The sequence below is a fragment of the Bos grunniens genome, chromosome 22 (genome assembly GCF_055505025.1).
Source record: "Bos grunniens cultivar Pamir isolate PY7600 chromosome 22, Bosgru_T2T1.0, whole genome shotgun sequence".
Classification (NCBI taxonomy): domain Eukaryota; kingdom Metazoa; phylum Chordata; class Mammalia; order Artiodactyla; family Bovidae; genus Bos; species Bos grunniens.
Window position 1 is genome coordinate 57645680 of NC_141186.1, and position 23480 is coordinate 57669159.

At 49.0% G+C, this 23480-nt stretch overlaps 1 protein-coding gene, 1 long non-coding RNA gene and 1 pseudogene across 5 annotated transcripts in view; 1 reads left to right on the top strand and 2 right to left on the bottom strand.

The window, feature by feature from the left end:
- MRPS25 (mitochondrial ribosomal protein S25) overlaps positions 1–23480 on the top strand; it is a 52191-nt gene that overhangs the window by 21948 nt on the left and 6763 nt on the right. The window contains exons 2-4 of one of the 3 annotated variants that reach the window (XM_086368760.1): positions 10582–10688; positions 21783–21870; positions 22302–22567. In XM_086368760.1, coding sequence (XP_086224886.1) covers positions 10582–10688; positions 21783–21870; positions 22302–22494 — 388 coding nt within the window. In that variant the 3' untranslated portion in view covers positions 22495–22567. Of the gene's footprint in view, positions 1–10581; positions 10689–21782; positions 21871–22301; positions 22568–23480 lie in introns of those variants that run through there. The other 2 variants (XM_086368759.1, XM_086368762.1) reach the window with 2 other exon arrangements.
- LOC147348719 (uncharacterized) lies at positions 1882–3422 on the bottom strand. The gene is made up of 2 exons (XR_015151898.1): positions 3197–3422; positions 1882–2116 (listed from the first exon to the last, which is right to left on the bottom strand). It is a non-coding gene; the product is annotated as an uncharacterized LOC147348719 (long non-coding RNA).
- On the bottom strand, positions 15753–18232 carry LOC147348720 (large ribosomal subunit protein eL32 pseudogene; annotated as a pseudogene). The gene has a single exon (XR_015151896.1). The product of XR_015151896.1 is annotated as a large ribosomal subunit protein eL32 pseudogene (transcript).

The window sequence follows — 23480 nt, forward strand, 5'->3', positions numbered from 1 at the left end:
TGTTAGGAGATGACCTGAAATGCCAGGTGTGCCTTTGAATGCCCAGAAACCGCTTAGAGTGAGTGGGGTTGTGGTAAAGGACCACGAAGACTTGGACGTACAGAGCCTCAGTCCATTTTCCTATCTTGTGACAGTAAAGATTTCCGGTTGCAAGATGATATTGTAATTTAGAGACGGATTTTCAGGACATTTTTCTCCATCTCCCAACCTATATAAAGGCCAAGCAGTGTTATAGTAAAAGTTTTTTTTTTTTTCCCCTTTTAAGCCTATCTATTTTTAACACTTCTAATTTTTAAGGATACATTCCTGAGGTGTCTCTTCTGGTTTAGAACAGGATCCTCCCATGTTGAGTCATCTGCAACCAAGAGCACTCCTAGAAATGAAACCCAGCATCCCAGAGACATTTTCCCAGGAGGCTTTTGTCAGCGTGGGGTTGGAGTGCCGTCCTCACCTAGTGGGGTTTTGAGTGTCTCCTACTCTGGCCACCTCCATCCCTTGCACCAGGGGTTCCAATGGGGAACATTTGAACCAGTGCCAGTGCGTTGCTAGACTCTCCCTGAGGAGGGCATCTGTTGTCTATAAGCTTGTGGTCCTACAGCAGTTTTCTCTATGTTGGATGTTGTGGGTATATTCCTCAAGAGTGGGCATCTATAAATCCCAGAATGTGGACTGCTTGGAAGTGGACAGCTGAATAGTCTGTAATGAGGTACGGGCTGCTGAAGCCTGGAGGAAAGGGGAGATTAGAGATGGAGAAAGGAACTCCTGGAGGAACTGGAGCTGGGCAAGGTGGAGAAGGCCCCGGGGTCAGGAACTGGAGCTGGGCACGGTGAACGCCCCGGGGTCAGGAACTGGAGCTGGGCACGGTGGAGAAGGCCCCGGGGTCAGGAGCGGAGCTGTTCACAGTGGAGAAGGCCCCGGGGTAAGGAACTGGAGCTGGAGGTGGGCGTGCTCCCACAGGGGATTTGTTGGACAGAGTAAGGTGAGAGACTAGACGGCAGAAAAGCCTGAGCCCCTTTCCCCCATATGTTTGGTGGCTGTGATAAAATTGGAGACAACCTGTACCTGACATAGGGAGCAGTGGGTTTGGACAGCATTTCCCATATAATTTAACGTACGAGTCAAATCAGGATCTGTTTGGGATACTCCAGGGGCCCTTTAAAACACCACAAGGTTAGCCGGAGGCCAGAAGAACTTTAATTAGAATTTGATGTTTGGGAAGTCTGTCAAAAATGTAAAAAACCCAGTCAGATCAAATCATAGGTCACCGTGAAGCAATTATTCCTTAAGCGAAGGTGAAAAAAATAAATTTCAAAAGTAAACTAAGTGTAGATCACTTAAAGGCACAGGAACACAGTCTGTTATCAGAAGCAGCGTCCCAGGAAAATGTCCTTCTCTCACGAAAGACCGAAGCTAGCCCTTCTATAGCCTGTCTTAGTAAAATCCACTCACCTAATAAGATTTAATTCCACTTTAGAAAATCCCAACCCCATACAAAATTCTTCCCAGTATTCTACTTCTGCAAACCTGTCCTTTTCTGTAGCAATACTTTGTCCCTTATTCTTCAGTTTAGAAATAATCAGCCTTAGCAGAAAAATCACCCTTTTTCCTTTAACAAAGTGTATGTCCATTTCTCATACCTCCTTTTTTAAAAATGTACATCTCACAGACTTTTACATTGGCATTTTATCAGTTGGTAGAGAACATCTCAAAGCAGCACCAGACAAGCTTAAGTTTCTCTTGCACAAAGGTAGGCAAATTTAGGCTTATTTAGCAATTAATATTTCCAACATTTTATCTATCGTATTTGAAATGGCCTGGATATTCAGTGAATCCCTATATTTAACGTAAATTTAGTTTTGAGTACCAAGGTGTACAGAGACGTTTTGCTTTTTAAAATATTTATTTATGTCTTTGGCTGCGGCAGTTTCCTGGCAGCACAGGGGTCTTCACGGCAGGCATGGGGCCCTTTGTTGTGGACTGTCTAGTTGTCCTCGGCTCAGTGGTTGCAGCACAGGCTTAGTCTTGGCGTGGCGCGGCGAGTCTTCGCTCCTTCACCAGGAGTCGAACTCTGGTCCTGCGTGGACGGTTTCTTAACCCATAGTGCAGCATGGAGGTCCTGTAAAGAGACTGTTTAGATGGATGTTTCTAAAACACAGTCATTCCCCTAGAGTTAACCAACAAGGGTTCATCCCATTTACTTAAAAATTTAATCATATCAGATTATTACACCTGTTGGCAAATTTCATAACAAAAACACAGCGTGTACTTAACTGACCTTCAGTAACCTTAGGTGCAGTGCAAGTATTATATTTATTGTTGATGGCTCTAAAGACAGATCCGTATGAGGTAAACCCACAAGCTTAAGTCAGACTAACCAATTTCTATAGAACCAGAGATTTCCTAGTTTTGCGGCTTGAATTTAAAACTGCCTCCTTCCTCTGGGGCACTACAGACAAGCGGGCTGATCCTGACTTCAGGCAAAACAGTTACTTTGCAAAAGCAGAGGACAGCTGCAGGCTCAGAGCCCAGGCAGAATAGTGACATTGCGAAAGCTGAGGAGGTAAGTGCAATCCCCTCTAGGCTTTTTGTCCTTTAAAATTCCTCCAAGTACCCTACTCCAGGACTCTTGCCTGGCAAATCCCATGGATGGAGGAACCTGGTAGGCTGCAGTCCATGGGGTCGCTAAGAGTTGGAGACGACCGAGCGACTTCACTTTCACTTTTCACTTCCATGCATTGCAGAAGAAATGGCAACCCACTCCAGTGTTCTTGCCTGGAGAATCCCAGGGACGGGGGAGCCTGGTGGGCTGCCGTCTCTGGGGTCGCACAGAGTCAGACACTACTGAAGCGACTCAGCAGCAGCAGCAGCAGCAAGTAACCCAAAGCTGGAGTCTCAGGCAATGTGGGCTGCATTTGTATTTCAAAATTTAAATGCTCCACCCTGCCCAGTTTTGGCAGACCTGCAGGAGCAACCAGACAGACAAAAGTACTTAAAAGAAAGACCCCAGTGAAGGGGAGGTGTAGGGAGGAGGGAGAGAAAAGACTGAAAACAAGAGAGCAAGACAGCAGGGTCCAGCCACTGTGATCTCTACAGTCACAGAGCTCTCTCGGAAGGAGAGGACAGAGATTTCAGGGGAGGGAAAGCATTGCCCCAACCAGGGTCCCGAGGCCCCCAGGAGCCAGGAAGGCAGACTTACCACATGCCCTGATGGTGAAAAATGAGGTTCAGGTAGGCACTGGTCAGCCACGCTAAAGTTGCACTCTGTAGTCTCGGATGTGCCCGGGTCCTCGCCCTGGAAGGGGACTGCCCCAGGTTGGGTGCCATCAGCTGGCCGGGTTCTTGGCCTTCCCCGATCAATAGAAACGGACAGACCCAAAACTCAGGAGACGCTTTACTGGAGTTCTTGTGCTGGCTACAGGAGGGAGCAGGCCCTGGAGCTGGTTCCTTATATGCTGTGAGGGTAGGGGTGTGTCCAGGGGTCGGGCTAGAGGTGGGGCTTAGGTGTTTTGCCCACCTCTTTGTGGTGTTGAGTGCAGTGGGGCATGCGCAGTACCCTGTTTTTGCTCCTGGCTCTTCAGAAGTGGCAGTTGGGGTTTGTATATTTTGTATCTTTTGGTCCAGAACTTGCCCCACCTGGGCATGCACACGGAGTTATTTTTAGTCCCAGATAGTTTCTTTGTATTTTGTTGCTCCCCAAGAGGTAGGTCCAGGTGCAGGCTTTGCAGGACTGCAGCAAAGGGCCACAGGTCTCGGGAACAGTGCAAGTCCCCAGGTCGAGGCTGCAGAAGTGAGGAGGAGAATGATTGCTGGGCCCTGGGGATGAAGAGGGCTGCCTGACAGGAGCCTGTGGAGCTGTGACTGAGCCTGGGGTCGAGCCAGAGAAATAACTACCTTGACTCTCCCTGTCTTTCTGTTTTGACAACGCTCAGTTCAGTTCAGTTCAGTTGCTCAGTCGTGTCCGACTCTCTGCGACCCCATGAATCGCAGCACGCCAGGCCTCCCTGTCCATCACCAACTCCCAGAGTTCACCCAAACTCATGTCCATCGAGTCGGTGATGCCATCCAGCCATCTCATCCTCTGTTGTCCCCTTCTCCTCCTGCCCCCAATCCCTGCCAGCATCAGGGTCTTTTCCAATGAGTCAACTCTTCACATGAGGTGGCCAAAGTATTGGAGTTTCAACTTCAGTATCTGTCCTTCCAATGAACACCCAGGACTGATCTCCTTTAGGATGGACTGGTTGGATCTCCTTGCAGTCCAAGGGACTCTCAAGAGTCTTCTCCAACACCACAGTTCAAAAGCATCAATTCTTCGGTGCTCAGCTTTCTTCACAGTCCAACTCTCACATCCATACGTGACCACTGGAAAAACCATAGCCTTGACTAGATAGACCTTTGTTGGCAAAGTAATGTCTCTGCTTTTGAATATGCTATCTAGGTTGGTCATAACTTTCCTTCCAAGGAGTAAGCATCTTTTAATTTCCTGGCTGTAGTCACCATCTGCAGTGATTTTGGAGCCCAAAAAAATAAAGTCTGACACTGTTTCCACTGTTTCCCCATCTATTTCCCATGAAGTGATGGGACCAGATGCCGTGATCTTCGTTTTCTGAATGTTGAGCTGGAAAAGGTCAGTTTTTATAACAATCTCAAAGAAAGGCAATCCCAAAGAATGCTCAAACTACTGTGCAATTGCACTCATCTCACACGCTAGTAAAGTAATGCTCAAAATTCTCCGAGCCAGGCTTCAGCAATACGTGAACCGTGAACTTCCAGATGTTCAAGCTGGTTTTAGAAAAGGCAGAGGAACCAGAGATCAAATTGCCAACATCCTCTGGATCATGATAAAGCAAGAGAGTTCCAGAAAAACATCTATTTCTGCTTTATTGACTATGCCAAAGCCTTTGACTGTGTGGATCACAATAAACTGTGGAAAATTCTGAAAGAAATGGGACCACCTGACCTGCCTCTTTAGAAACCTATATGCAGGTCAGGAAGTAACAGTTAGAACTGGACATGGAACAACAGATTGGTTCCAAATAGGAAAAGGAGTACGTCAAAGCTGTATATTGTCACCCTGCTTATTTAACTTCTATGCAGAGTACATCATGAGAAACGCTGGGCTGGAAGAAGCACAAGCTGGAATCAAGATTGCCAGGAGAAATATCAATAACCTCAGATATGCAGATGATACCACCCTTATGGCAGAAAGTGAAGAAGAACTAAAGAGCCTCTTGATGAAAGAGGAGAGTGAAAAGTTGGCTTAAAGCTCAACATTCAGAAAATGAAGATCATTTCAGTGCTCGCTGTGGGCTAAATCCAACACGAAGCCATAGGGGAAGAAAGCCAACTTCCTAGCACGTATCTGTTAGCCACTCAGGATGGAGAGCAGGTAGAAAGGGATCCAGGTGTACAGTGGTGTCATAATTTATATAGTCAGTCTGGCATTTAAGCTGTTTCTGTTCCTTTGCTGTAAAAAAATGATACTGCAGTAAAGTTCACGGGTGTCTTTGCATTCAAGTGTGAAAATACCTAAAGGCAGAGGTGAAATCATTGAGTTAAGATGTGTGCTAGTTCCAACATGACCCCCAAGGAAGTGGAACCAATGAATATACATAGGAAAGGTTTCCTCACTTCTGTAAGTGTGAAAATGTTAGTTGCTCAGTCATGGCCGACTCTTTGCGACCTCATGGACTGTAGCCCACCAGGCTCCTCTGTTCATGGAATTCTCCAGGCAAGAATACTCGAGTGGGTCGCCATTCCTTTCTTCAAGGGATCTTTCCAACCCAGGAATCAAACCCCCGTCTCCTGCATTGCAGGCAGATTCTTTACTGTCTGAGCCACCAGGGAAGCCCCCCTCACTTTTATAAATTAATTGCTTATAACGAGAAGGGAACGGCTACCCATTCCAGTATTCTTGCCTGGAGAATTCCATGGACAGAGGAGCCTGGAGTGCTGTAATCCATGGGGTTGCAAGAGTCGGCCACGACTGAGTGATTAACACTTTCACCTTTTAAGCAATCTAAGAGATGAAACTGTTTAATTGTTGGGAAGACACTGGGGATCCTTCCTCTGATAGACCATGTGGGTTTCTGCCTCTTGGTGGCCTTTGCCTCTAGTACTGGGTTATAGATTTGTTACAGGTGTGCAGAATTCTGCGTAAGGGAATTAACCTTTTGTTTTGTGTTTTGTGCTTGGCAGATGTTGATTTTGCTTTTGGTAAGTTTTGCCTTGCAAAGGGTTGTATTTATTTATCTGTTTACCTATGGCTGCCCTGAGTCCTCATCGTGGCACGCCGCTCTTCATTGCTACAAGCCAGCTTCCTCTGGTTGCAGCAAGCAGGGCCTTCTCTCATTGCAGAACATGGGCTCTAGAGCGTGAAGGCTTCAGTGGTTGCAGCTCCCAGGCTAAATAACTGGGGCACGTGGGCTTAAATGCCCCGTGGCCTGTGGGTTCTTAGTTCCTCAACCAGGCATTGCACCCGTATCCCCTGCACTGGCAAGTGGACTCTCAACCCCCGCCACCAGTTGTTCAGTTGCTAAGTCGTGTCTGACTCTGTGAGCCTGTGAACTGCAGCGCTCCAGGCTTCCCTGTCCTCCTCTATTTCCTGGAGTTTGCTCCTCTTCCTGTCCATTGAGTCAGTGATGCTGTCGCACTGTCTCACCCTCTGCCCTCCCCTTCTCCTCATGCCCTCAATCTTACCCAGCATCACGGTCTTTTCCACTGAGTCAGCTCTTTGTATCAGGTGGCCAAAGAATTGGAGCTTCAGCATCAGTCTCTCCGGTGAATATTCAGGGTTGATTTCTTTTAGGATTGACTGGTTTGATCTCCTTGCTGTCCAAGGGACTCTCAAGAGTCTCCTCCAGCACCACAATTCAAAACCATCAGTTTCTTGGCACTCAGCCTTCTTTATGGTCCAGCTCTCACATTTGTACAGGATTACTGGAAAAACCATAGTTTTGACTATATAAACTTCTGTTAGCGAAGTGATACCTCTGCTTTTCAATACACTGTCTAGGTTTGTCATAGCTTTCCTTCCAAGGTGTCTTTTAATTTCATGGCAGCAGTCACCATCTGCAGTGGTTTTGGAGCCCGAAAATAAAACCTTTAATTGCTTCCACTTTTTCCCCCTTCTATTTGTCATGGAGTGATGTGACCAGATGCCACAATCTTAGTTTTTTGAATGTTGAGTTTTAAGCCAGCTTTTTAACTCTCTTTTCACCCTCATCAAGAGGCTCTTTAATTCTTCCTGGTTGTTGGTGTTTCTCCCCGCAGTCTTGATTCCAGCTTGTGATTCATCCAGCCTGGCATTTCGCATGATATGCTCTGTGTATAAGTTAAATAAGCAGGATGAGAATATACAGCCTCGTCATACTCCTTTCCCAATTTGAAACCAGTCAGTTGTTCAATATCCGATTCTAACTGCTGCTTCTTGATCCGCATACAGGTTTCTCAGACAGATAAGGAGGTCTGGTATTCCCATCTCTTTTAAGAGTTTCCCACAGTTTGTTGTGGTACACGCAGTTAAAGGCTGTAATGTAATCAGTGAAGTAGATGGTTTTCTGAAATTCCCTTCCTTTTTCTGTGATCCGACAGACGTTGGCAATTTAATCTTTGGTTCCTCTGCCTTTTCTCAACCCAGCTTATGCATCTGGAATTCTGTTCGCGTGCTGCTGAAGCCTTGCTTGAAGGATGTTGAGCCATTGCCTTGCTAGTGTGTGAAATGAGTGTGATTGTGTGGTGCTTGCATTGTCCTTCTTTGGGATTGGAATGAAAACTGACCTTTTCCCATCCTATGGCTACTTCTGAGTTTTCCAAATTTGCTGACATATTGAGTGCAGCACTTTAACAATGTCATCTTTCAGGGTTTGTAATAGCTCAGCCGGCTCCACTAGCTTTGTTTGTGGTAATGCTTCCTAAGGCCCACTTTACTTCGAATTCCAGGATGTCTGGTTCTAGGTGGGTGATCATACTATAGTGGTTATCTGGGTCATTAATACTTTTCTGTGTGTAGTTCTGTGTATTCTTGCTACCTCTTCTTAATCTCTTCTGCCTCTGTTAGTCTTTACCATTTCTGTCCTCTATTGTGCCCATCCTTGCATGAAGTGTTCCCTTAATATCTCCAGTATTCTTGAAGAGATCTCTAGTCTTTCCCATTCTGTTGTTATTTTCTGTTCTTTGAAGGAGGCCTTCTTATCTCTCCTTGCTATTCTCTGGAGCTCTGCATTCAGTTGGGTGTATCTTTCCCTTTCTCCTCTCTTCTTTCCTCATCTCTTTGTAAAGCCTCCTTGACAACCACTTTGCTTTCTTGCATTTCTTTTTCTTTGGGGTGGTTTTGGTCCCTGCCTCCTGTACAGTGTTACAAACCTCCATCCGTAGTTCTTCAGGCGCTCTGTCCACCAGATCTGATTCCTTGAATCTATTCATCACCATCACCGTATAATCATAGGGGATTTGATTTAGGTCATACCTGAATGGTCTAGTGGTTTCTCCTACTTTCTTCAGTTTAAGCCTGAATTTGGCAATGAGGAGTTCATGATCTGAGGCACAGTCAGCTCCTGGTCTTGTTTTTGCTAACTGTATAAGCTTCTTCATCTTTGGCTGCAAAGAATATAATCAGTCTGATTTCTGTGACCATTTGGTGAGGTCCACGTGTAGAGTCATTTCTTGTGTTATTGGAAAAGAATGTTTACTATGACCAGTGAGTTCCCTTGACAGAACTTTTGGTCTTTGCCCTGCTTCATTCTGTCCTCCAAGGCCAAACTTGCCTGTTACTCCAGGTATCTCTGGACTTCCTACTTCTACATTCCAGTCCCCTCTGATGAAAAGGGCATCTCTTTTTGGTGTTAGTTCTAGAAGGTCTTGTAGGTTTTTATAGAACAGGTCAACTTTGGCTTCTTTGGCATCAGTGGTTGGGGCATAGACTTGGATTGCTGTGATGTTGAATGGTTTGCCTTGAAACCAAACTGAGATCATTCTATCCTTTTTGAGATTGCACCCAAGTACTGCATTTCAGACTCTTGTTGACTGTGAGAGCTACTCCATTTCTTCTAAGGGATCCTTTCCCACAGTAGTAGATATAACGGTCATCTAAATTAAATTCACCCATTCCTGTCCGTGTTAGTTCACTGATTCCTAAGATGTCAATGTTCACTCTTAACACCTCGTATCTGACCACTTCCAAATTACCTTGATTCGGGGACCTAACTCTCCTGATTCCTATGCAGTATTGTTCTTTACAGCATCAGACTTTACTTTCATCACCAGACACATCCACAACTGAGCATCGTTTCCACTTTGGCCAGAGGCTTCCTTCCTTCTGGAGCTATTAGTAACTGTCCTCCACTCTTCGCCAGTAGCATGATGGACACCTTCCGATCTGGGGGGCTCATCTTCTGGTGTTATTTGCCTTTTCACACTATTCATAGGCTTCTTGCGACAAGAACACTGGAGTGGTTTACCATTCCTTCCTCCAGTGGATCATGTTTTGTCAGAACTCTTCACTGTGACCCGTCTGTCTTGGGTGGCCCTGAACGGCGTAGCTTGAGTTACACAAGCTCCTTCACCACAAAAAGGCTGTGATGGCAGACCACCAGGGAAATCCTGCAAAGGTTTTAATTAATCAAATTGGTCTGTGTTTTAAACTTTCTGAGTTCAGTGATTTATCCACTCCTAGATTGGAGAAGGTAATGTCACCCCACTCCAGTACTCTTGCCTGGAAAATCCCATGGACGGAGGAGCCTAGTAGGCTGCAGTCCATGGGGTCTCTAGGAGTCAGACACGACTGAGCGACTTCAGTTTCACTTTTCACTTTCATGCATTAGAGAAGGAAATGGCAACCCACTGCAGTGTTCTTGCCTGGAGAATCCCAGGGACAGGGGAGCCTGGTGGGCTGCCGTCTATGGGGTCGCACAGAGTTGAACACGACTAAAGTAGTTAGCAGCAGCAGCAGATTGTAAGAGTATTCCCCATGATTGTTCTTATGGTTCCTTTTATTTTTAAATATTGGTGTAAAAACATAAGGACTTCCTTGATAGCTCAGTTGGTAAAGAATCCACCTGCAATGCAGGAGACCCTGGTTCAATTCCTGGGTCGGGCAGATCCGCTGGAGAAGGGAAAGGCTACCCCCTCCAGTATTCTGGCCTGGAGAATTTCATGGGCTGCATAGTCCATGGGTTCGCAAAGAGTCTAACACGACTGAGCAACTTTCATGACGATGATAAAAACATCACGTGCTCACCTGGAGATGCACAGCTTCTCAGATGAGCACACTGTGTGACTGTCTCACCAAGCAAGACCAAGGACATTTCATTTTTGTATTTATACTTCTGCTTTGGTGAGTTTTAGGGTAATGTGCCATGTGAGGTAAGGATATAGATTTCTTTTCCTTAAATGACAAATCAGGGATCCCAGCATTCAGACAGCATGTTAATAGACTCCTGTGACCTGCTTTTCCTCACTCCACCTTTTTGGGGGGCTGAGTCCTCTCAGAATCTGATGAGAGTTCTGAATTTCTCTTTAGAAGAATACACAGGTGCATAAAGTTTAGGTTAGAAACTCTCATGGGTTTAATTTCTTGTGTTGCAGGAAATTCGTGTTTTTCAACATACCTCAGATCCAGTACAAGAACCCCTGGGTGCAGATTATGCTGTTTAAGAACATGACGCCGACCCCTTTCCTGCGGTTCTATCTGGGTGAGTGTCCCAGCTGTCTGGCGCGGGTTGGAAAAGAATTTCCAGACACAGAGCATTTCAGAAGGGAGTGAGTTTATTAAGAGCAAAGAGCAGAGATAATGAAGACACTGCAAACCCAGCGGGCCAGCACCTGGCAGACCAGGGGGAGCCCCCGCTTTCGGGGGTCAGCAGCCAGTTTCTATCATCTGAAGACAAAGTTCCTGCTGGAAGGGCAGCGCTAGGTGACTGGTTAGGGCCTTCAAGGGTGAGACTGGAGCCGGCATTTTCGCCTAACTTAGGGTCAAGAAGCCTGCTTGCTGCTGACCCGGGGCGCTTTGGGGAACGGTTACAGTGGGGCTCAGTCAGTTCCGGACATGATCTTGGTTCTGGGCTCCACCTCTGTGGCCACGGGTTAGGGCTCCGCAGTGAGCACACGGCCCTCGGCTGTGGCCCAGGCCTGCCGTCCCCCGTGCTCCTCCTGTGCGGCCGTCACTGGGGCCTGAGAGGGGAGCGCTGTGAACCTGTTGGTCCTGTTGCCTTGGCTTCTGCACCTGGTGCCCAGCGGCCACCAAGATCTCTCTGCCCGCACCCCCCACCCCCGCCAGACTCACTCCCGTCGCCCCACGTCTCCTACAGGCTCACATCGTGCGGGCCAGTCTCTGCACATTGCCTTGCTGCACTGTGCTTTAATGCCTTTGCTCATGTCAGGCCCTCTGCTGGAAATCCCCTTTCTACTTTTCTTGGCTAAATTAAAAAATAAATCCTTTGAGAGTCAGCTTGGGTACCAGCTCCCCCAGGAAGCCTCCCTGCCCCTTAGATGGGTCTCCCAGGGTGCGTCCCTCAGCACTGGCCACGTTCTCTTGAACTGCGTGTGTGTGTGTCCCCTTCTGGATCATAGACTTTCACCATGCGCTCCTGTCCTCTTGAGGCACAAATTGTGAAGATTCCCTTCATTTGGGCTCAGTCCCTGGAAGTCAGAGCCAACGTTTTAGCCTGGCTCTCTCCTCAGTCATTCTGATCAAGTATTGTTCCTAGTTCCGTATGTCTAGGGGAGGGCAAAATATCTGCCTTACACGGTTACGAGAGTCAAATGCAGTGTAGATTGGGAAATGCATCAGGAAACAAATCGATGATGTTCTTCATTCATTCAACAAATATGTGTCAGGCTCCTGCTGGGACCCATGGACTCTTCTGGGTGCTTGGGGTATCAGGGAGCCACAAGGTGAAAGACACCTAGTCGTGTAGAGATGACACTCCAGCGGGAGGAGACAGAATGAACGGGGACTCAGTGACGTGGGTTGTTAGAAGACAAGCGCAGTGGGAAAAAAGAAAAGCAGAGCAAGGTGGAGCCGAGGAGCGTGGCGGGGCTTTGCCAGTTCCGTGTTTGTGCTGTTGTTTTTAAAAACTGACTTTATTGTGGGATAATTTACCCATAATGCGCAGGTCTTTTGTGCACAGAGGGATGAGCTCCGGTAGACCTGCGGGGCCCGTGTCACCCTTCGCCAGTGAAGACAACATCTCTCCTACTCCAGGGAGTCCCCCGGGCCTGCTTTCCCGTCAGCTCCCACTCCCAGCAGAGGCGATCACTGCGAGCGGTTCTTCTTTCGTGTGTGTATGTGGCTGAACTGCGTGGCCTGTGGGATTCGTTCCCCGACCAGGGGTCGAACCCTGGCCCTCAGCAGGGACAGCACTGCATCCTAAGCACCAACCGCCAGGGAATTCCGGCTGCCGGCAGTTCTTTCACCGTGGGCTAATTATTTGCTTGTTTATTTTTGGCCGCGCTGAGGCTTCACTGCTTTGCACTGGCTTTTCTCGAGTTGAGGTGAGCGGGGCTTCTCGTTGCGGGGCCCGGGCTCCAGGTGCGCGGGCTCGGCAGTTGTGGCGCCCGGGCTTGGTTGCTCTGAATAAGCTGTGGGCTCTTCCCAGACCAGGACTGAACCGTGTCCCCGGCACTGGCAGGCGGATTCTCCTCTGCACCGCCAGGGACGTCCAAGACTGCCTCATTTTGTTTGTTTCAGGACTTCATCTCGAGTCTCACAGTATATATTCTTCTGTGTCTGGTTTTCGCTCGTGGTGTTGAGAGTCACTCACGTTGTGCATATCCGTAGCTCACTCATTTTTACTGCTGAGCAGTGTGATGAACATTTGGGTTTTTGACAGGTGTCCAGACAGAGTTACAGGTGTGAGATTTATGGAGGGCAGGGCGGCAGGGCTGACATCCCCGGAAGGAGGCCTGGACAGGAGTTGCCCCAGACGGAGGTGCGGCGCTGGGAACCGGGGGGCCGGCCCACAGGCGGCTCTGCAGGAGCAGCAGGTCCTGGACAGAGGCTGGGGGCGCCGGGCTTGGTGGTGCTGCCGGGCTGGGGGTGTCCTCGCTCGAGGGGGCTGTGGGCCTAGGTGCTCAGTGCTCCTGGGCACAGGCTCGGGCTGGGCTTGTCCGCAGAGTAGACACACAGCGTCCTTAGAAGCCACCAGACAGGCTTCCAAGGTGACCCTGCCGTTCAGCCTGCAGCACGCAGGGTGAGGGTCCTGCTGGCCCCCCGGCCTCAGCCCAGCCGCTCCCGTTACTCGTCTGCATTTCCTGTCACCCTGAGCTTGGGGCCTTAAAGCCACACAGAGTCCTTACCTGAGAGTTTTGTAGGTCTCAAGTCCAGCAGGGCGTAAACTCAGGCTGTCAGCAGAGCCTCCGCTCCTGGAGGCCCTGGGCTGAAGCGTTCCCCGGCCGCAGCCAGCTTGTTGAGGCCACGCCGCCCTTGGCTCCAGGCTTGGCTCTGGGCCTGGCTCCGGGCCTCCCTCCGTCCTCGGGCACCGCCTTGGCGGCCAGCTGCCTCCCCGTCCTGCGTGCCTCTGACCACCGCCTGGGAAGCTCTCCAGCTCTAAGGACGGTGGAAAGTGGAGGCGCCAGGTTGCCCGGGAGACTCTCCCCATTTCTGGGTCCTTGAGTTTGATCGCATCTGCAGAGGCGCCTTGGCCACATCAGGCGTCATTCACAGGTTCTGGCGGACGAAGAGGGGCCATCTGTGGGAGCCCCTCCTCCTGCCACGCGAGTGTTTCCAGTGTTAGCCATTCCAGCGGGGGAGTGTCTCCTTGGCATCTTGGTTTGCATTTCCCTGTGAGTGTCTTTCCATGCGTGTATTGGCCATTCATTTCTTTCTTTTCTGAAGAGTCTACTTGGATCTTTTCTTGTTGAGGTGCTCGTATATTCTGCATTCAGTTCCTTTGTCAGATAGATGTATTGTGACTATTTCCTGTCTGTGGCGGGCTTTTCATTTTCTTAATGGTGTCTTTTGAAGAGCAGAAGCTTTCATTTTGATGAATTTCAGCTTCTCAGCTGTTTTCTTTTGTCTAGTACTTTCTGTACTAGACATTCAGGTCTGTGATCTAGTTATTTGTGTGTTAAGTGAGATAAGGATTGAGGTTTGTTTTTGGTTTTTTAGATTTGGGATATTCAGCCGTTGTAGCACCATTTGTTGAAAGATAGTCACTTCTCTTATGAAATTTCTTGGACGTCTCTGTAAAAAAAAAAATTGACTGTGGCTGGATAAACAAAATGCATATATTCATTCAGTGGGATATTATTTGGTCACGAAAAGGACAGAAGTACCGGCAGGGCTTCAGCATGGGTGAGCCTTGTAAACACGCCAGCAGAAAGAAGGCAGACGTGGAAGGTGTGTGTGCGGCACACGAGCAGAGCCACAGGACAGGAAGTGCTTGTCTGGGGCTGGGGCGCTGTGGGGAGGAGGAAGGCCCAGCTTCACGGGTACGGGGGTCTGTTTGGGGTCACAGGAATGTGCTGGAGCCTCAGTAGCCGTGATGTTGCACAACATAGCGAGAGTGCCGACACCCGCCAGATCACACTTTAAGATGGTAACACCCGCCAGATCACACTTTAAGATGGTAACACCCGCCAGATCACACTTTAAGATGGCTACATGGGGGCTTTCCCTGACTGTCCAGCCGTTAGGGCTCCACGCTGTCCCTGCCAAAGGCGTGGGTTCAGTCGCTGTCTGGGGAACTAAGATCTTGCAAGGCACAAGGCCAAAACCAAATAAAACTGAAGTATAGTTGGTGTACAGTAGTATAAGTCACAGGTGTACAAAATAGTGGATCACAGTTGTACAGGTTACGTGCAGTTTGTGGCACAGTGCTGCCTGTGTTCCCCACGGAGCGCATCTCTGTACGTTATTCTCGTCCAACGCTTTGTACCCCACGCGCCCTGCCCCTTACCGCCCCTCTGTCCGTCCTGGTCCCTGCTGCTGAGCGCTGGTTTGTTCTCGGTATCTGTGAGTCTTCTTTTTTGTTATGCTTACTAGTCCGTTGTACTTTTTAGATGCCACAAATAAGTGATAACGCGCAGTATTTGTCTTTCTCTGACTTAGTTCACTTACATTGTTGTTCATTCGCTAAGTCGTGTCCATTTTTTTGTGACCCCATGGACTGCAGCATGCCAGACTTCCCTGTCCTTCACCGTCTCCCAGAGTTTGCTCAGAGTTCTGTCTGTTGAGTCAGTGATGCCATCCACCCATCTCACCCTCTGTCGTCCCCCTCTCCTCCTGCCCTCAGTCTTTCCCAGCATCAGGGTCTTTTCCTGTGAGTCAGCTCTTCGCATCAGGTGGCCAAAGTGTTGGAGCTTTAACTTCAGCATCAGTCCTTCCAGTGAATATTCAGGACTGATTTCCTTTAGAATTAACTGGTTTGATCTCCTTGCAGCCCAAGGGACTCTCAAGAGTCTTCTCCACCACTACAGTTTGAAATCATCCGTTCTTCGGTGCTCAGTCTTCTTTATGGTCCAACTCTCATGTCCATACATGACCACTGGAAAAACCATAGCTTTGACTAGATGGACCTTTTTTGGCAAAGTAATATCTCTGCTTTTTAATATGCTGTCTAGGTGTGTCATAGCTTTCCTTCCAAGGAGTAAGCGTCTTTTAATTTCAGGGCTGCAGTCATCATCCACAGTGATTTTGGAACCCAAGAAAATAAAATTTGTCACTTTATATTTTTTCCCCATCTGTTTGCCATGAAGTGATGAGACTGGATGCCATGATCCTAGTTTTCTGAATGTTGTTTTTTTTTTTTTTGACGTTTCATGGTTTTATTTCTTGATTTATTTGTGGCTGTCCTGGGTCTTCGTTGCTTCACGAGCTTTTCTCTAGTTGCAGCGTGTGGAGGCTACTTTCTGGTTGCGGCGTGTGGCTTCCGTATTGTGGAGCACAGAGTGTAGGGTGCTCCCAGCTCCGGGGCTCCAGAATGCAGGCTCGGTGGTGTGGCTCCCGGGCTTACTTGCTGTGCGGCATGGGGAGTCTTCCCACACCAGGGAATGAGCCCGTGTCTCCTGCACATGCAGGTGGATTCTTTGCCACCGAGCCACCAGGGAAGCCCTAGGCACATTTCAAAGTGTGGAATTCACTCTGTGAACTGACTCCGTGGACTTGACTCCTAAACATACGTTCCAAGAGTTTTAGGCGAGAGGTGGTTCTCCACAGCACACTGGCAGCCACCAAATGCCTGCTCACGGGGAGCTGGCTCAGTGCACTGGGCGCCTCCCGTCACGGGTCCTGACACTGCTGCGGTGAGGTCTGTGGGCCGCCGTGGAAGGCGGCCCAGGCCCACTGTCAGGTGGAGAGTGAGCTGTAGGAGTGTGGGCCGTTGCATCACCTATTGCACATCAGCAGCACCTCAGGCTCCTTGACGGTGTGGACCAGGAACTTCCGGAAGCCACTGGGCAGCATGTGCTTGGTTTTCTTGTTGCTCCCGTAAGCGATGTTGGGCATCAAGATCTGGCCCTTGAATCTTCTGCGCACCCTGTTGTCAATGCCTCTGGGCTTCCGCCAGTTCCGCCTGATTTTGACACATTGGTCTGACCGATGCTGGATGAACTTCTTGGTCCTCTTTTTGACGATCTTAGGCTTCACGAGGGGTCTGAGGGCGGCCATGATGCCGAGTCAGAGATGGCTGCCTGAATGTTGAGTTTTAAGCCAGCTTTTTCACTCTCCTCTTTCACCTTTATCAAGAGGCTCTTTAGTTCCTCTTTGCTTTCTGCCATTAGAGTGGTGTCATCTGCATATCTGACATTGTTATTTCTCCTGAATTAATTAATAAATCTTAATTCCAGCTTGTGATTCATCCAGCCCAGGATTTCACATGATATACCCTTCATATAAGTTAAATAAGAAAGGGTGACAATATACAGCCTAGACGTACTCCTTTCCCAATTCTGAACCGGTCCGTTCCATGTCCAGTTCTAACTGCTGCTGCTTATCCTGCATACAGCTTTCTCAGGAGGCAGGTAAAGTGGTCTGGTATTCCCATCTCTTTCAGAATTTTCCAGTTTGTGATCCACACAGTCAAAGGCTTTAGCCTAGTCAATGAAACAGAAGTAGATGATTTTTTTTTTTTTTTTAATTCTCTTGCTTTCTCTATGATCCAACCTATGTTGGCCATTTAGTCTCTGCTTCCTCTTCCTTTTCTAAATCTAGCTTGTACATCTTGGTTCACAGCTTGAAGTTCTTGGTTCACGTACTGTTGAACCCTAGCTTGAATGATTTTGAGCGTTACCTTGCTAGCGTGTGAAATGAGCGCGATTGTACGGTAGTCTGAACGTTCTTTAGCTTTGTCCTTTTTCGGTATTGGAATGCAAACTGATATTTTCCAGTCTTGTGGCCACTGTTGAGTTTCACAGATTTGCTGGCGTGTTAGATGCAGCACTTTAACCGCCTTGTCATTGTAAACAGCTCAGTTAGAATTCCTTCACCTCCACCAGCTTTGCTCGATGCCTCCTAAGGCCCGCGTGACTTCACAGTCCGGGACGTCTGACTCTAGGTGAGCGATCACACCGTCGTGGTTATCTGGGTCATTAAGACCTTGTTTGTACAGTTCTTCTGTGTATTCTTGCCACCTCTTCTTAATCTCTTCTGCTTCTGTTAGGTCCTTACAGTTTCTCTCCTTTATCGTGCCCATCTTTGCACGAAACGTTGCCTTGCTATCTTCAATTTCTTTGAGATCTCTAGTCTTTTCCTTTCTATTGTTTTTGTCTATTTCTTCGCATTTTCCCTTAAAAAGGCTTTCTTATCTCCCCTTGGTATTTTTTGGAACTCTGCATTCAGTTGTTGCCTTTCTCCTTTGGCTTCTCTCTTCAGCTGTTCGTAAGGCCCCCTCAGACACCACTTCACCTTCCGCATTTCTTTTTCTTGGGGATGTGTTTGATCAGTACCCCCTTGTACAGTGTTACGAGCCTCCATCCATAGTTCTACCAGATCTCACCCCTTGAATCTATTCGTCACCTGCAGTCTGTGATCATTAGGGGAATCGTAAGGGCTTAGTTTATACCCAAATGGTCTAGTGGTTTTCCCTACTGTCTTCAATTTAAGTCTGAATTTGGCAATAAGGAGTTCATGATCTGAGCCACAGTCAGCTCCCGGTCTTGTTTTTGCTGACTGTATAGAGCTCCATCTTTGGCTGCAAAGAATATAATCAGTCTGATTTCTGTATTTGACCATCTGGTCATGTCCATACATCACCAGATGTAGAGTTGTCTCTTCATCCATGTTGCTGCAAATGGCAAAAAAAAATTTTTATGGCTGATATCCCAGTGTGTGTGTGCACGCGTGCAGCACATCTGAACCCATTCATCTGTTGATTTATGCTTCCATATCTTGACAATTGTATTAAATAATGCTGCTCCAAATATTGGGGTGCATGTATCTTTCTAGAAGAGCTTAGAGGGTAAAGCATTTGCCTGCAATGCAGGAGACCCGGGTTTGATCCCTGGGTCAGGAAGATCCCCTGGAGGAGGAAATGGCAACCCACTCCAGTATTCTTGCCTGGAGAATCCCATGGACAGAGGAGCCTAGTGGGCTACAGTCCATGGGGCCGCAAAGACTTGGACACAACTGAGCGACTTCACTTTGTATCTTTCTAAAACATGTTTTGTTTTGTTTTCTCAGATGTATACCCAAGAGTGGAATTGCTGGGTCATGTGGTGGTTCTGTGTTTAGTTTCTTGAGAACCTTCTCTACCGTTTTCCACAGTAGCTGCACCAGTTTACATTCCCATCAGCATGTGGACAGAGGAGCCTGGCGGGCGGGAGTCCATGGGGTCTCAAAGAGTCTGACACAATTTAGCGATGGAACAACAGCGTGGTACAGTGGTCCCATTTCTCCCATCCTTGCCGACCCTTGTGCGTGGGGTCTCTGTTGATAGCCATTCTGACAAATGGGAGGTGATAGCTTAATCGTGATTCTGATTTGCGTTTCTCTGGAGATTATCTTAGAATCTTTCTCTGTGCCTGTGGGTCATTTGCATTTCCTTTGGGAAAGATGTCAGTTCTTCTGCCCATTTTTTGTCAGCTTTTATTTTTGATACCGAGTTGTGTGAGCTGTTTATATATTTTGAATGTTAACCCCTTATTGTATCATTTACCATTATTTCCCCCCACTTCATAGGTTGTCTTTTTGTTTTCTGGTTTGCTGTGTCCGAAGCTTTTAAGTTTAACTGGGTCCCATTTGTTCAGTTCAGTTGCTCAGGAGTGTCCGACTCTTCGCAACCCCATGGACTGCTACACGCCAGGCTTCCCTGTCCATCACCAACTCCCGGATCTTGCTCAGACTCAAGTGTTTTTAGTTTTTAAACAAGTATTTATGAATTTGGCTTCCCTGGTGGCTCAGAAGGTAAAGTGTCTGCCTGCAATGCAGGAGACCTGGGTTCGATTCCTGGGTTGGGAAGATCCCCTGGAGAAGGAAATGGCAATCCACTCCAGCACTCTTGCCTGGAAAAGCCCATGGATGGAGGAGCCTGATAGGCTACAGTCCATGGGGTCGCAAAGAGTCGGACACGACTGAGCAACTTCACTTTCACCTCTGTATTTGGCTACATCAGGTCCCAGCTGCAGCACGCGGGCTCTTTGCAGAACGCGGACTCCAGTTGCAGACACAGGCTCTGCAGTTGTGGTACACGGGCTTAGTTCCGCGGCGTGTGGGAGGGATTGTAGTTCCTCAGCCAGGAATCAAACCCAGGGCCTGACTTGCAAACCCCTGGACCACCAAGGAGGGTCCCCATTTGTTTATTTTTGCTTTGTTTTAGGAGACAGATAATAAAAAAATTGCTGAGATTTCATATTTTTCTTCTTTTAGGAATTTTGTGGCAGCTGGTCTTAGGTCTCTGATGCATATTGGGTTTATCTACATAGTGTTAGAAAGCGCTCTAATCTGATTCTTGTACCTGTCGCGCTCCAGTTTTCCTAAACCCGCTTACTGAAGCGAGTGTCTTCTCTCCGTTGTATATTCTCGCCTCCTTTGTGGTGGATTTGTGCAGCTCTACTTCTGGTGTGCCTTTTGTGTTCCATTGATCTGTGTCTGTTTTTGTGCCAGTATCTTGCAGTTTGGAGTACTGCAGCTTTCTGATGTAGTCTCAAGTCAGAGACCGTGATTCCTCGAGCTGGTTTTAAGACTGTTTTGGCTATTTGAGTTTCTGAACTCGTCATCCTCTCTGACTGATCTGTGTCTGTCTTCTTGCTAACAGCAAACTGTATTGGTTTCTGTCGATTGAAAATACGTTTTAAGAGCAGGTAGTGTGCATCTCCTCCCGCCCTTTCTTTCCGCCCAAGATTAAAGCTGGCCCTTGTAGGTTCTCTGCATTTCTGTATTAACTGTAAAGCTTGCTTACCAGTTTCTAGGGGAAAAAAAGCTTGTTGGGATTTTGATCAGAATTACATTATAGATCACTGAGGATAATGGACATTTTAATAGTATTGAGTATGTTTTCTGTAAATATTACAGTAGTTTTTAAAGGTTCATTTTCCTGTTCTTTGGTTAAGCATCAAACAGCCTTATAGAAGTACTGCTGATTTGATACGTGGGTCTAGTGTCTTGTAACCCTGATAATTCACATTTCTAGTAGTTTTTATTTGCTAAATTCCTTAAGATTTTCTACATACACAATCATTCCTTCTACAAAGAGAGTTTTACTTCTTTCCAATCTTTTTTGTGTGTCCCAATTCCCTGTCTGACATGGCTGTAATATTTTTTTGCATTTTTACCAGTAATTCACGAAAGGTTTGAGTGTTACTCTGCATCGTAACACTTGGTATTGTGTTTTTTAAAAAAATTAGCCACTTTAATATCTCACTGATTTTATTTTGTATTCTTCTAATGACTGATGATACTGAGTATCTTCACGTGCTGATTATCCGTTTTTGTTGTTAAATGTTTATTCAGGTATTTAGCCCATTTTCCCTTTGGATTGTTTGTAAGAGTTCTTTTGTCAGAAAACAGGTCTTTTATCAGATGTTCTTCTTTCTCATGGAGTTGTCTTGCCATCTTTGCTGAAAAGAAGTTGACCGTAAATTTAATGTTTATTTGTGGACTCAGTTTGGTTCCATTTTTCTTTTGCTCATTCCACACTGACTTAATTATGTGTGTGTTATGATTGTGTACCTATGGTGGGGGTGTGTGCACTCAGTCATGTCCGGCTCTTTGGGACCCTAGGGACTGTGTAGCCCGCCGAGCTCCTCTGCCCATGGAATTTTCCAGGCAGGAATACTGGAGCAGGTTGCCATTTCCTGTTCAAGGGGATCTTCCTGACTTAGGAATCGAGCCCCCATCTCTTGTGTCTCCTGCGTTGGCAGCAGAATTCTTCAGCACTGCGCCACCTGGCAAGCCCACACTGTAGCCTGCAGTTCAACGGAAACTGGAAAGTGAAATGTTTTCCTATTTTCAGGTTGGTCAAAGTTGTTTTGGCTATTTTGGGTCCTTTGCGTGAGTTTAAAGCTAAGTTTTTCAGTTTCTACAAAAACATCTGCTAGGATTTGGAGAGGGATTGAGTGAATCCATAGACCGATTTGGCTAGGACCGCCATCTTAACAATATCAAATCTTTCTATCCATGAACGTGGAGGTTGTTTCCTTTAAAACAGAATGAATACTTCTGTACATACCTGGTTTATCTGTGTTCACAACTACAGAAACGGAAAAAGGCCGCATTGTGGATTATGTAAACACCTGCTTTACCGCTAGAAATCTCCACTGAACGCACACCCCCGTCCAGCACCAGTGGAGACTGAGCGGGGTCCTGCCGCCCTCTCAGCCCTCTCCCCCCTTTCCTTCCCTTCCTGCTCCAGATTCTGGGGAGCAAGTGCTCGTGGACGTGGAGACCAAGAGCAACAAGGAGATCATGGAGCACGTCAAGAAGATCCTGGGGAAGAACGAGTGAGTCGCTGGGCTGGCCTTGGAGGGGCGCAGGCATCCCTAGCCCAGAGGTCGGGTGGACGGAGGAGACAGGCGGTCGGGAGGGCTGTCGAGGGGGCGGCCGGAGGCCCTTCCTCCTGGGTGCACAGGGGGCTGAGAAGCCTCTGAGACCCCTGCCCTGGTGGCTGCGACCGTGTCCCTCCTGGGGCCTCTCAGGTGGGCCCTAGTGGGGAGCAGCCCCAGGCCTGCTGTGCGAGTCCCATTTGTTCCGAGAGTGGAGCGAGGGATGGGGGCAAGAGCTGTCCTGAGGCGGCGCACGGGGCACCGAGGCCCCTTTGTCCCGCCCGCTGCCCTCGTTCCTGCGCGCCCTCCTCCGCGGCCCGGGACGTGGGGCGCAGGGCAGGGCTCCCCGCAACGCGCCGCCCACGCCTCCTGCACTCTGCTCTCCGCAGGGAGACCCTCCGGAGGGAGCGGCAGGAGCGGGAGCAGCTCTCCCACCCGGCGCACTTCGGGCCCCGGAAGTACTGCCTGCGGGAGTGCATCTGCGAGGTGGAGGGCCAGGTGCCCTGCCCGGCCGTGGTGCCGCTGCCCAGGGAGCTGACCGGCAAGTTCCAGGCCGCCCTGAGAGCCGGCGCCCAGGACTGAGGCCCCGAGAGCCCTGCTGCTGTGCCCCGGGAGACTGACGACTGCTTTGCAATAAAAGGCCCCCCTTTACTAACACGTGTGTGAAAGCACATTGCGAGGGGGGGTTGGGCTGCAGCCAAGCTGCTCAGTGAACACCCCGCGCCATCACGCCCGTGAAGTCCGCGCCACTGAGCAGCGCCGTGTGACCCCGTCCGCTGGGCCTTCGGCGGGGACGGGGCTTCAGGGCCGGGAAGGGGCCAGGCCGCAGCCTGGAGACGCGCCTGGGTCCCGCGGCCGCCGCGGTGTGGAGGGCTGCCGGGGGCGAGGCCGCTGCACTGACTCCCCTGACCGCGGGGCCCCAGCGGAGCAGAGCCTCCTGCGCGGCCGGCTCGGCGCGCTCCGGGACGGGGTGCGGCGCCACGGGCTCTGGCCGGGACCTCTTTGCTCACAGCGCGCCGGCCGGGTCGCGTTGCTTTCAGGCCTCAGGAGACAGGGCTGGGCTGACCCCGAGCGCGCCCCGGGAGATGTGTATAAACGCTGCGGGCTTATCTCACTGTAATACAAGTTTGGCGCTCTTCCCATTTGATGCTCGGGTGATGATTTACTGTGATTTTGTACCAAAGCCGCATTCAGGGTGGTGGTCTGAATGCGCGGGCTGGGAGGGAGGTGGGCGTGCGCGTCTGAGGAGGAATGGGCAGCTCCTGAATGGCCACAGGCTTCTGACGGGGGTGGTTCACTGAAACTCAGCGCCCTCCCCCACCGCGGTACTGGAGGGAAGAGCCTGTCCCCCGTTCTGCCGCCTCCCCGCGTGGGGGTCTCAGTCCCGCCCTGTTTCTGATGCCGCACCCGCTGAGGGCCTTCCCTCTGGCCGGCTGGGCTTGTCCGATAAATGGGTGCCCTTCCAGACTGTCTCCAGAGCGCAGCGAGACAGCCTCATGGAAACAGCCTTTCCCTCCATGGCCACAGGGGCGCCCTAATAAGGTTGCTGAGGAGGAGCATCACCCAGA